Below are 12,548 nucleotides of genomic sequence, written 5' to 3'. Positions count from 1 at the left end.
GTCTCTAGATGCATGATTGAGGAAAACTATGACTAAAAGCCATTGCACATTAGTAACATTGCACTTTTTTTTTTCCATGGCATTAATTAATATGTTATTAATATTTTTTCCGAACCTGTATCCCATCAATTGAAGCTTTCACATCAGTGACTTCAGATTTCTCTGAGTGACATTGTGCCTTTAATGTTTTTGGACCACAGATTTTTACGAGGTTTCACTTCTGGCCTGCACACATCTAACCACTCAGTGGAAGTAGTAGAAGAAGAACAACTTCATCCTCTATCCAGTCTGATATAAAGTGTATTTGTTGATTTATTTGATATATTTGGCCCCTTTATGAGAATAAAGCCTGTAACTTTCCTTAATTGCTCAAAACAACTTTTTTTTTTAGGGAAGCACGTCCTAATAAAGCAGCCATGGTGACATCATGGATGCTAAGTGTCTCTACAACAATCACTTACAGGCAGAATGTTTGGGAGGCACATTAGATGTAGAACAGCCTGTGGGTTCCCACAGTCGTCTGTGTGTGGCCTGATCCACATGATAAAGCTGCTGCTAACATCCATTACACAACCAGAGAGATGCAGAAACAGAATATGCTTTTAGAGTGGGAACAAAACTAGACAGATCAGCCTGAGCATTCAAACCACTTCAAGAAATTCTTCAGCTCACTCTTCCCCCTGTTTGTTCAACAGGAGCAAGCTCGCATGCTGCAGATGGGTATCACTGGACCAGAGGGACACGTGCTGAGCAGACCGGAAGAGGTACAACACACACACACACACACACACACACACACACACACACACACACACACACACACACACACACACACACACACACTCACTGCATATACCGATACAGTGAATATATTAAATGACAGAACAGTTTAAATATATCTATTTAAGATAGCCTTAGTTGGCATTATAATATTGTGTATTTCCATGTGTCTGAACATCTTGGCAGTTTCTCATGCCGGTATATGTGCTGCCATTTGGCTCCAACTCTTTCAAATCATCAGATTTTAATCTCAAGACACTAACAAGATGTAATTGTGGCCTCACGTACACCCACTGTCCGTGAAGATGCTGTCAGACTCTTCATACGCACATTTCTCTCCTTACAAACATTTGGTTTCAGGCTCGTTTAGAGACGTTGGGTGAAAATTCTTCGGTTCCCGCAAACTGTTGCCGCTAATGTTCCTTCAACAAAAGGCAAAATGAAAGCCATGCGCTCCCGTCTGCCTTTGGCTCGACTGGGATTTTCCACTCGGCCATGCAGCAGGGTGATGCTGTCCCACCAGTGTAGCCGTGTCACGCACTTCCGTTGAGTGTTAAGAATCAAAAGCTTGGAGACATAATTTAATTGAGCAGAGGCAAAGTCGGATTAGCGTTTTTATCAATGTCCGGTGCACGATAATCAGTGTAGTCTGCGTCACCTCGCAAACTACAAGAGACATGAAGGATCACAGCAGGGTCGGACTGAAACCATAACTCAGGCTCCGTCATGCAAAACCATCTTCTAATTATGCATTAGTCATAAATCCCACCACTACGCTCATCTGGGCGGAAAGTTATTCAGATTACACAATATAAACATTTGTGACTGACCAACAAAATGAAAAAATATGTTTCATTGTAAACATTATTTTATAATTAGTTTTACATACAATTTAATACATTTTAAACACAAGATTTTAAACCTAGAAAATATCAGCCCCCAACTTACTTCCATGTAAAGCTATAGTGGAGTAATGTCATCCCGAGAAGAGAATGAAGTCCCCCTCCTTCCCCCCACATGTTGGTGTTGGTGCATGTGGGTCTATGCATGTTAGTGCATGTGAATCCCAGCCTGTGAAACTGTCGGCCCTCCCCACGTTTGTAAAGCGAGTTCTGCCTCAATCAGAAAACCGTATAAAACACGACACCCGGTTGGAGACGATCATTTTTGCCCCTTTTCCGGGTCTCAGAGCGCTGGATTTTTACTATTGCAGGTTATTAGTGTATGTGTGTAGTACATCGTCACAACAGAGACTGAGTGTAGGTTATAATAATATTATCTCAATAAGTTAATAAAATATTATGTGAGGGGCAGTAGTCTCTGTCTCTTTAACCACCTAAACCTTATGATGTTTAAATGATGAGCTTTCACTCATCGTTTGGGATCAAAATTTAAGTTTAAGTTTATTTGAGAAAGTCCAACCACAATGTCCCGTCTCTTCTGTAGCTGGAGGCAGAGGCGGTGTTTCGCGCCATCACCATCGCCAGCCAGACCAACTGTCCTCTGTACGTGACCCGGGTCATGAGCAAGAGCGCCGCTGACATCATCTCACAGGCCCGCAAAAAAGGTAAAGATGTACATTATTTATTATATCCAGCTACCATCAAGTTATGAAATGTTACTGCATACATAATGATGTGTTTTATGATAATAAACAACTGGTTCATGTGTATTTTACATGACAGTTACATAATAGTAGTGAATAACAAGTGAATAAGAGCATCACCAACAGCGGATTAATAAAAAAAAAGGGATTTGGATTAACAGGAACACATTTTATCCATGACAGATTTTTTAAGTTGTTCCATCCCTGTATCAGCATCTTTCTTTTGTTGACATTGCAGTGCTGTAGTACATAGCGTATAAAAAAAGAGAAGTATTGCAGTAATGGCCATCTTTGTACTACGAAAAGCCTTCAATATACGCGTTTCTCACTAAAATATGACAAAAAAATGATGTTGAGTCCATCTTATGATATTTTTTACATGTATTTCTCCTTCAGCTTTATTTTGGTGACTTAAATCAATGCAAATCTGCTTGTTGGTCTAGGAGGGTCAAAGTGCAACACTACATCAGATCTGAATTGTAGAAATTCTAACTATTCTGCACATTATAACTTTGAAATACCTTCCCTGCACCTATGCCCTGATAATAGGATGTTACTGTCTCCCCTGAGGTACAGATGTGGACGGTTTGCAGGCGTCCACAGCTCTTGACTCTGCTTGACATAATGAAAACGGATGCTTTTCTATTCTCAGATGTATATTCAGCTTGGTCAGTGTTTTCTGTGGTTCAGCTGTCACAGGTGAACCAAGAGGCTCCACTGGCCGTTATGGATTATGAAATGTACAGTCCAGGAAAAAGTTCGAAAAGGAAGAGTGCTGACGTACAAAGGACATTTCCGTGATTTAATATACGCCCATCAGGTGCCTTAGAGGCTTTTCACCTTTGTTTGGATCATGGAACATTGAGGTGTGAGAGAGAACATGAAGAAGTGTTAGTGACATGAATCAAACTCTGCTCGGCCTTGCATTGGAAATAAAGGCTCAGCTACAAATGAGCCAAAGTGAAATTTTCACCTTGCCAAGGGTGATGTTTGGCTTTGGGCAGATTAGGCAGAGTTCCTCACCTGCAAACACTCAGCTGAATTACCGAAGCTTTTAGCCAGATTAAACTGCCGACAAATTAATCAGCGTCGATGCGACTCGTGTTTTCAAAGGTGCCAAGGATCTCTCAAATAAATCAATTTGACACACTCGACATTTGATACCCACGCGGATTTTTGCCATCGTTTCTTTTTCCAGGAAATGTTGTGTTTGGGGAGCCAATCACAGCCAGCCTGGGGACTGACGGGACGCATTACTGGAGCAAGAACTGGGCCAAGGCAGCTTCTTTTGTAACATCCCCCCCCCTCAGCCCCGATCCCACCACTCCAGACTATCTGAACACACTGCTGTCAAGGTACGTGTCACAACCACAGTAATACCGCTCATAGTGTGAAGGTTGTGCAAAGACAACATAACAAAATGAAAGCAGGATTACGGTGCATGTAGTAACTGCAACTGCCTCACATGTTAAATCCTATCCACACTACATACTGCTTACAATGTGATCCACATATTGACATTAGCTGAAGAATTGACAATCTCACCAATTTGATTTTGATTTGATTCAAAGAATAATTTATGGTTTTTGATGAAAAACAATCTGTCATGTTCCGGGCGCTCATACATGGGGGTGTGCAATTTTTATGAAGATTAAAATACAGATCTCGTGAATTTAGGTTAGGGTTAGGGATCTGTGGTTTAGTTTTCTAATATGAAAAAGTATTGGAGTTTGTCACTGTTTGTTTATATGTTTACATGTTCTGTTACCTGTACATACAGAGGTCATGTATGGTATGTACAGAAGAACTAGAAAATACTTTGCTTTAATAAGAAAAAAACTACGCTATGATAACTCAGCAGTTGTTACACAACGGGGGGACCGTTAAGTGAGTTAGACCGTCGAATGGAAACAGGAAACATTAGTAACGGTTTGTGCTGGAAGGACAAACTCTGGCACCAGGCGAGCGTTTCAATTACTCCCAGTCCTTGTCCTGTGTTGCTGTGCCTCAAGTAAACAAACATCACCGTTCCCGATCGCAAATTTTCAACGTAACTCTGTGTTCTCTCTGTTTCCTCGTCTGCCAGCGGCGACCTGAGTGTGACTGGCAGCGCTCACTGTACGTTCAGCGTGGCCCAGAAGGCCATCGGCAAGGATGACTTCACTCAGATCCCAGAGGGTGTCAACGGAGTGGAGGAGCGAATGGCCCTCATCTGGGACAAAGCTGTGGTGAGGAGAGCACTCAGAGGCTTCTTTCTCTTCTTTCTCCAAGTTTTAAAAACACGGGAGGAAAAGAAGAAGAAGAAGAAGAAGAAGAAGAAGAACAAAAAGCAAACAAACAAGAAGAAGCTCACATTGTTTTTCGTCTTCCTTCGCTTGCTCTCTACGCAAATAATCATCAATTTTTTTTTCTCTTTTCCTCTTCAAGCTTTTAGCTGCAGTTGTAAAAATCCACATCTTTTTCATCTCTGCGGTTTCTTTCTTTTTTAATAGGGACGCTCTTGTTCTCTCGTCTTTTTACTATGATCACGTAAGATCAGTATTTTTCCCTCATCGCTCAGCTATCACTCTCCCTCCCTCCTCCCTCTCTCCTTCCTCTCTGCAGCACTTGGATCCAACACACTACTCTCTCTTGTTCTCCTTCTTGCTCTGTAGTTGTCACTGCATTAGTGCACTGCTCACGGACTGGAAGCACGTCGCTTCAGACAGCTGTGGACTGCCGGGCTTTTAGAAAGTTAAACTAAATCAATTTCCTTTGGGCTGTGAACACACAAAATCGACACTCTCACTGAACTTGGACTGAATGCAGCCTTTTGAGGCGCTGTTCAGATCGGTTCTTTTAAATTCGCACAGATCCATGGTAGCTATATCCCCATGGATGGTCATGAGAATGTTATGAATCCAGCTACTGCTGGATATGATATATTCACAGTAGAATGGCATTCAGAGAGCGCATACCTCCGCCAAGGCCTCCTAACTTCAAATATGCTGCATCAAAATACACACACTCTTAGATATCTGAACACTAAACATTCCTGTTTTTTTTCCTCCAGATCTCTGTTATTTCTTGAGGAATTCACAGAAATGTTTAAAAAACGCCCTGTTTCTTAATGATGAAGATCAGGAATGTTGCTCCAACATCTAATGGGTTTTTCCCTGAAGTTTCGTAGGAATCCGTCTTATAATTTTTGTGTATTCCTTGTGTATAATAGCAGAACCTCCTTGGCCAAGGTAATGACTAATCTGTCTGGGCTATATTTAGACGAAACATCAACATGCATGTAAGATGAAAGAAGTACTGCAGATCTTTTTGAAAAATGCCTTCTTTCCCTTTTTTTCCACCCAGACTTCAGGTAAGATGGACGAGAACATGTTCGTGGCAGTGACCAGCACCAATGCAGCTAAGATCCTCAACCTGTACCCCCGGAAGGGCCGGATCGCCGTGAGCTCTGACGCCGACCTGGTCATCTGGGACACGGACTCCATCAGCACCATCACTGCCAAGACACACAACTCGGTGAGTGCACAGTTCAGAGTTTGTCTGAGGATTTGATTCAGTCGGAATACACCTCTCAACTTACGGCACTTCTTCTGTCCTCCTCCTCTTCTTTAACACTTCAAATTATTGACGTTCTCCATCAGTCTAACATGGTTCAGAGCGCCCGAAAACAGAATGACATTGAGGTTTTTGTTTCACGTGAACAATGTGGTGGCTGTTATTGATACAGAAATCCTGATAGCGGTGTCAAAGCAGCATTTTGCACGGATAACATGTGACTGACTAAATCATACGAGCGGGAGGAGATTAAATTCTGTCAAAAGAGGATGGATTAAGGCACAATATGAGATATGAGATAACAGTAACATCTGTGTGAGAGAGAGAGAGAGAGAGAGAGAGAGAGAGAGAGAGAGAGAGAGAGAGAGAGAGAGAGAGAGAGAGACATTATTTTTGAGCCTTTTCCAAAAAAGCTCACTGCTCCTCTCAGCGGAAATTAAGTCTCTGTGGATGTTCGCGACTAATGCGAATCACGCTGCACTCGCCACATGACCAGCGCTCGTCAAGTTGATCCTCACTAAATACCCTCAAAAAATATGGATTGATGAAACACAACAGTTTATCCAAAATACAAGAAAACACTGCAAACATTTTCCACAACGCCCTGTACACTCTGACAAATGAATCGCCAGGGGAATCTATGTGCTGTTTAATCAAGAGGTATTTCCTTCCTCTATATCACATTCATTTGCGTTGATCCAAAAATATTCCCATGATTGGAAAAACCATAATGGATTTAAAGAATGTTGTTCAGATTGTGTTACAGTAAATAGCAATATTTCAAATACTTGCACAGGCCCCAGAGATTTGGAACATCTGCACACACTGCCTGTTGGACAACTACTCATTTCATTAGTAGAAAACAGATTTGGGAAAAAGACGTTTAAATTCATGGGAAACACGCAATATGAATCAGAAGTGGAAGTGGAGCGTAACCACCAACCCCCTCCTTTAAATTCCACTTTCCTTTTCTTATACTCAGATTCTTGTGTTGCGCCCTGGCCCGTGGGTTTGAGGTGCCGTCCTTCAGTCACTGCTGGAGGACAACTTGATTTTCATATATTCATATTTGGAAAACTCTATTCACCTGGCTGCAGTTTGAGTTATTGGCAGCGGTTGCTCCATTCAAAGTACATCATCGTAAGCAAATTAATCCTCCCGTTATGTTACTTTTTCCAAGGTCAGTGTAGTGTGTGTTACACGGCAGTAACAAGAAGTTCCCTCTTAAAAGTCTTTACCATCTGCAACAGAAACAAGCATATAAAGTCACTTATAGAGATGTTTTCAATTTCTTTCATTTAAAATGAGAACTCAATCCATATAAAACTCAATCCACAGAGAAATGTTATTAAGGTGTAACTTCACCCCGAAGTTTTGGCCGAAGTGCTTCTGTCACTGCAAATTCAAAAATGCCCTTAGACTTAGACACGCCTGGCCGTGGTCTGGGAAGCCCCCCCCTACTTCGATGTGATGGTTTAGATGTTGAGTTTCGGTGTAGATTTGAAAAATGGGATTCAAACTCACGAGCAGTCGCTGGTGGCAGGGGCCGCTCGCCTTTGATTAGAGGATGTAAACTTTTTTTCACATGTAAAATTCATGACGTGAGAAGGTTCCAAATCGTTTACACTATGTTAGTATTGGCTCTGAAAGGTCTAAGACAGTTTGAAACACTAGGTGGCGTCGTGAGCTGTTAACCCATAAATGTAGTTTTCTTTTATACATTTGGTCACAAATGTGATTTTAAAACCAGCAGTAATGTGTTTCATCAAATAACAGTCATTTGATTTTGTTTACAGCTCAAAAAACACATTGCGCAGTATCTCTTAAATTGCACTTAATGATACTTAGTCAGTCGTCATGTCCTCAGAGTTATATTAAAAAAGAAAGTGAAACGAGATGAGAAACTTGAAACTGTGAATTTTCACGTCTCAGATGTTTTTGTCCTCACTCTGTAGGTCTAAGACGAGGGTCCTCACAAAAACACACACACACACACACACACACACACACACACACACACACACACACACACACACACACACACACACACACACACACACATACATACACTATAAGTAAACATGGCACATGTGAGTAACGAGGTTTCTACCATTACACCGACATTAGAGGTTCCCAAACCCAGGAGGCAGGAAATGAATGTTCAAGCTCAGATCCTGCTTTCACAGAAATGCATGAGTGCGTGAACCACATCCTAAGAGTCTCTGTAGCTTGGTCGTATGAATGATGAAGTTAAAGCTTGTCATTTTTACTTTTCCCTGCTTTAAGGCCTAGCCGTTGTTTAGCAGGAGTGAAAGAACATCGCTCTGTCTCCATAAGGAGGAGCGGAAACAGGGAACTGGACTAATAACATGCCTTCTCCAAATGTGGAGTACATCCACTGAGGATCCGTGGCTTCTTACTTAATGATGTCACCCCTCTCATTTCCTGCTCAGTCCAGATTAAATAGCAGAGAGAGAGAGAGAGAGAGAGAGAGAGAGAGAGAGAGAGAGAGAGAGAGAGAGAGGAGAATAATGGAGCACGGCAGCTCCCAACTCCTATAAATCTACCTTAATGGACGGTCTGATGTGAGGCCAAACAGGAGCAGTTTACTCAGGAATGCCGTCTCCTGTTCACTATATATAACTTAGACTGCGCTGTGTCTTCGTTTGTTATCGGTATGGATCCACATCTGGTCTGCAGCGCTTGTTATTCTTTATATAAATGCATGCATGCACATAAGGATATTCCGACACACAGACAAAAACAGGCAGCAACACAGTCTTTATGGACGCACACTCAGCTCAGGCATGACATCATGTTTGGCTCACGCTGAGTCGTAGTCATGTCCTGTTCTGGCCTGGATCTGGATGGCAGCAGAAAAACAGGGCCGTGTGCAGAGGAAATAAGCAACAATGGAATGAGGGGAGGGGACAGAGAAAGGTTAAGAAAACAATGCAAGATTCCGTGAGGAAGAGAAAGACGGGATTGGAAAAACAGACAGAGACAGGAAGAGGGATGAGTGAATGAAGGAGGCGAACAACTGGAGAGAGCAGAGGGAGGAGGGTGAGAGAAGGAAGGAGAGAAGGAAAGTGAGTGAGAGGCAGGTGTTGCTATGTCAATAAGAAACAAGGTGATGAGTGAGGGGGTTGTGAGAGAGTGGAAGAGAAAAACAGCTCCCCCTGTTGTCTTCTTCATCTCCTACATCCTTTGTTTCATCAGGAAGGTTAAAGAGTCCATGTTTTTGTTTTTGCTCTCAAACTTGGTTTAATCTGTGAAATTGTATTTCCTTTTCAAACCACGCTCTGTGAATTTTAAGCATTTTATCATATGACCACATGACAGATAACCAACCTCTGCTGATTCTCATTCTTGTCATTTGTCTAAACTTGTGTTTCAGTGTTGAATTGATAAATATGTTTATCTTTTGTGCATCTCAGAGCTTTTTATTCTTAGATGGAAATGCCTTGATTTTTGTGAAAACCTTTGAAATGTGTTTACTTTATACATATTTTTACAACTGTATATTTATACATGCAATAGATATTATGGATAATTTATTTTCAGCTATTTTTTGTTGTTGCTTTGTAATAATCATATTTATTCATGGCTTCTTAATTTCTACTGTTTTGCTAACAACCTGATTTCTCTCTCAGGTATATAATGATTCTATATTTGTGCTCCAGGCTGCTGAGTACAATGTCTTTGAGGGCATGGAGCTGCGTGGAGCCCCAATAGTGGTGATCTGCCAGGGGAAGATTGTCGTGGAGGATGGGAACCTGCATGCCATCGCTGGCGCCGGCCGCTTCATCCCCTGCACTGCCTTCCCTGACTTTGCCTACAAGCGAATTAAAGCCAGGAAGCAGGTAAATCTGGTTTTACTGCTTTCACGTCTACTATGTGAACTTTATCATCATCATCGTCATTTTGTCAAATCTCCAAACGAAAGGCAAACTCTGATACCGAGAAATTAAGTTGCTGAACGTATAAAGTCCAAAACAATCCATGCTGAAACTCCTCTGAACAGAAGGTTGAGCCATCGTGCTGCTCATCACTCTGTTGAACCACCAGTGCCAAAAACACCACAACTAAACCTGCTTAGCACCAAAGATGGGAGAAAGAATAATTGTTGCTTTTGATAATCACACATGTCACACGTCGCTGCTGTGGCTCAGGAGGTAGAGAGGGTCGTCCACCTCTAGAAGGTCGCTTGTTCGACCCCAGGCACCTTCGGTCTGCAATCTGAAGGGAACTCGTCCAAGGTACTGAACCTTAAACTGCCCCTGACGCCTGTGACAGCATAGGATGACGATGCACACTGCGTCTAGAAGGTGCTTATGATTTGTACGATGCTGTTACTGATAGATGAGACTGGAAAAACCCTATATTTATTATTTACAGAAGATAAGAAGTCAAATGGATTGTGACATATGGGAGTTTGGGCAGTGATACAAGCTACAAGGATGTTTCAAAGTGGGTGGGATAAGATGGTGTCAGTGATACAGTCTGACATCAGCCTCCTGAGTTCAGCCACAGGCTGACGGCTGCACTTTTACTAAATGTTGAAGGAGCGTGCAGTGAGGGTGGTCGAGGCTTTGTCATCATGGCTGTTTGAATTTGGATAACTTTCCAAAGGGAGCGACCGCACGCAGTAAAAGAGTTACCAAAGTCCACAGTTAAAATGAGCCTAAAAGTTGTTTAGGCAGGTTGCCCTTGTTATAGGAAAGGGCCACAAGGTAGCCGAGTCTTTCCCGTAACCGGAACGTCACGGTAACAGCAACAGCCAATAATGTAGAAATAATATTTAAGTTGTAATTATAGTTTCTAACAATTTACAGACCTACACTACTCTTAGCTCAATATAAAAACCAGAACCTGGCTAGCTTAGCTTAGCATAACGACTTTAAACTGGGAGAAACAGCGGAATCAGTCAAAAAGTAACATAATTGCTTAAGATAGCAAATCAATGTTCTAGATCTTGTTGGTTCAATGCAAGAGTTGAACTGTCTGTTGTTTTCTTGACATCACAGTGAAGACTAGAAGTTCCTGGTGGCTTCAAATCTAGTGTTCAGACATGAGAAAGACAGAAAAAGTGTCTTTTCCAAAACAAACGGGGTTAGAAGACAGTAACAATATGTGAAGAGGAACAACACTGTAAATGTGAAGTGAGCTGTTTTACAAATTACAAACATAATATCCGACTGTGAAGAATCCAAGTTAAAGTGCATCTGGATGGAATACATTACATGGCTCTCACAGTAATATTCCTTCAAACCACAAGCAGAGCGGTTGTTAAGTTGCTGTACCTCGTTGGAAACAAAGGTCACAGGGCATTAAGAGTTTATTACAATTATAAGTTTAACCACTTCATTAAAAACAGGGAAAGCAGACCCTGCACTTTAAACATCTTTTTATGGCCGTAGAAATCGCCTCGTGTAACAGTTGAGAAACATGCTGATGAGAAAAAGGAGCCGCGTGCTGTTTGTCTTGGTAGCAGTCACTATTTTGCTTTCTTCATTCACAGATGTCTCTTTTTAACTCTTCACAGAGCCTCCAAGTCTCCACTGAGCCACAGACAGACAATGACCCGTTCACTACATGGGGTTTCAGCTTGATTTAAAGCATACAAATCCTGAATGCCGTGTTTTTTTCTCTCTTGCTCCGGTCTGTGAAAGAGCTTGCCTTCCTGTGTCTGTGTTTGTATTTGTGTGTGTGTCTGTTGATGTGTAAATCTGGAACTGGTTCCCGGCAGGAAAAAAAAAGGCTTTCCTGAAAAATGCATCTATCATTCCGACACAAACAACCATGTAATTCTAAACAGGTGTGGGCTCGGTTGCGTTCAGTGTTTTGTAATGCCAAACGCCATAATGTCATTCTTTGTTCCATCCTTTTTTTCTCCCTCCTCCTCTTATGCTTATTATGTCTCTCTCCACCGCTCACCATGTCTCTTCTTCTGGTTCTTCCTGCAGCTGGCGGTCCTGAGAGCAGTGCCCAGGGGAATGTACGATGGCCCGGTGTCCGAGTTCTCCATGTCCCGTGGAGGAACCCCCTCTGCCTCGGCGCGCACCTCTCCCACCAAACAGCCCGTCAGAAACCTGCACCACCAATCTGGATTTAGTCTAGCAGGTAACCCTGCTCTCTGTGGTGAGCCCAGCTTCTTAATATGACCCCCACCTCTTGAACACGCAGTCCTTCCTCATCTGTTGTTGGTCTGTATTGGTTTTTACCAGTGGAGCGTGCATGTGCACCCATGGAATGATGCATTAGGCATTAACAACGATGAGGGACAAAACCTCAGTGAAATAAAGGTTAGCATTGTTTACCCTACAAAAATCAGTCATCTGACGTCATCTCCAGACGGGCCCGCTCCCTTCGTTTGAGAACCACTGCTGGAGAGAAACCTAATAATCTTTCATTACCCAGTCTCAAATGTTATGATGTGCACAGTATGGCATGCATCTGTCTGCAGTGCGTCACGCTCCTGAGCAAGAAGTGGTCGGGTTTACATGACGATTTGTCAGTTTATTCATGTCATTAACTTGGCTGACTTTGGCTTCTTGGAGATGTGATGAGGCACTAAGCTGACATCATTAAGTCCCATTTATATTCA

At 42.3% G+C, this 12,548-nt stretch overlaps 1 protein-coding gene across 3 annotated transcripts in view; it reads left to right on the top strand.

Moving 5' to 3' along the window:
• dpysl3 (dihydropyrimidinase like 3) overlaps positions 1–12,548 on the top strand; it is a 38,408-nt gene that overhangs the window by 21,869 nt on the left and 3,991 nt on the right. For 2 of the 3 annotated variants that reach the window (XM_035178218.2, XM_035178220.2), the window contains exons 7-13: positions 696–764; positions 2,227–2,347; positions 3,585–3,741; positions 4,473–4,614; positions 5,732–5,902; positions 9,625–9,804; positions 11,908–12,082. In XM_035178218.2, coding sequence (XP_035034109.1) covers positions 696–764; positions 2,227–2,347; positions 3,585–3,741; positions 4,473–4,614; positions 5,732–5,902; positions 9,625–9,804; positions 11,908–12,082 — 1,015 coding nt within the window. The remainder of the gene's footprint in view (positions 1–695; positions 765–2,226; positions 2,348–3,584; positions 3,742–4,472; positions 4,615–5,731; positions 5,903–9,624; positions 9,805–11,907; positions 12,083–12,548) is intronic. The other variant, XM_035178219.2, reaches the window with a different exon arrangement.

Source organism: Hippoglossus stenolepis, chromosome 15 (assembly GCF_022539355.2).
Source record: "Hippoglossus stenolepis isolate QCI-W04-F060 chromosome 15, HSTE1.2, whole genome shotgun sequence".
In the NCBI taxonomy this organism is placed as follows: domain Eukaryota; kingdom Metazoa; phylum Chordata; class Actinopteri; order Pleuronectiformes; family Pleuronectidae; genus Hippoglossus; species Hippoglossus stenolepis.
The sequence above is the reverse complement of the archived record's forward strand: the minus strand, read 5'-3'. Positions and strand labels throughout refer to the sequence as shown.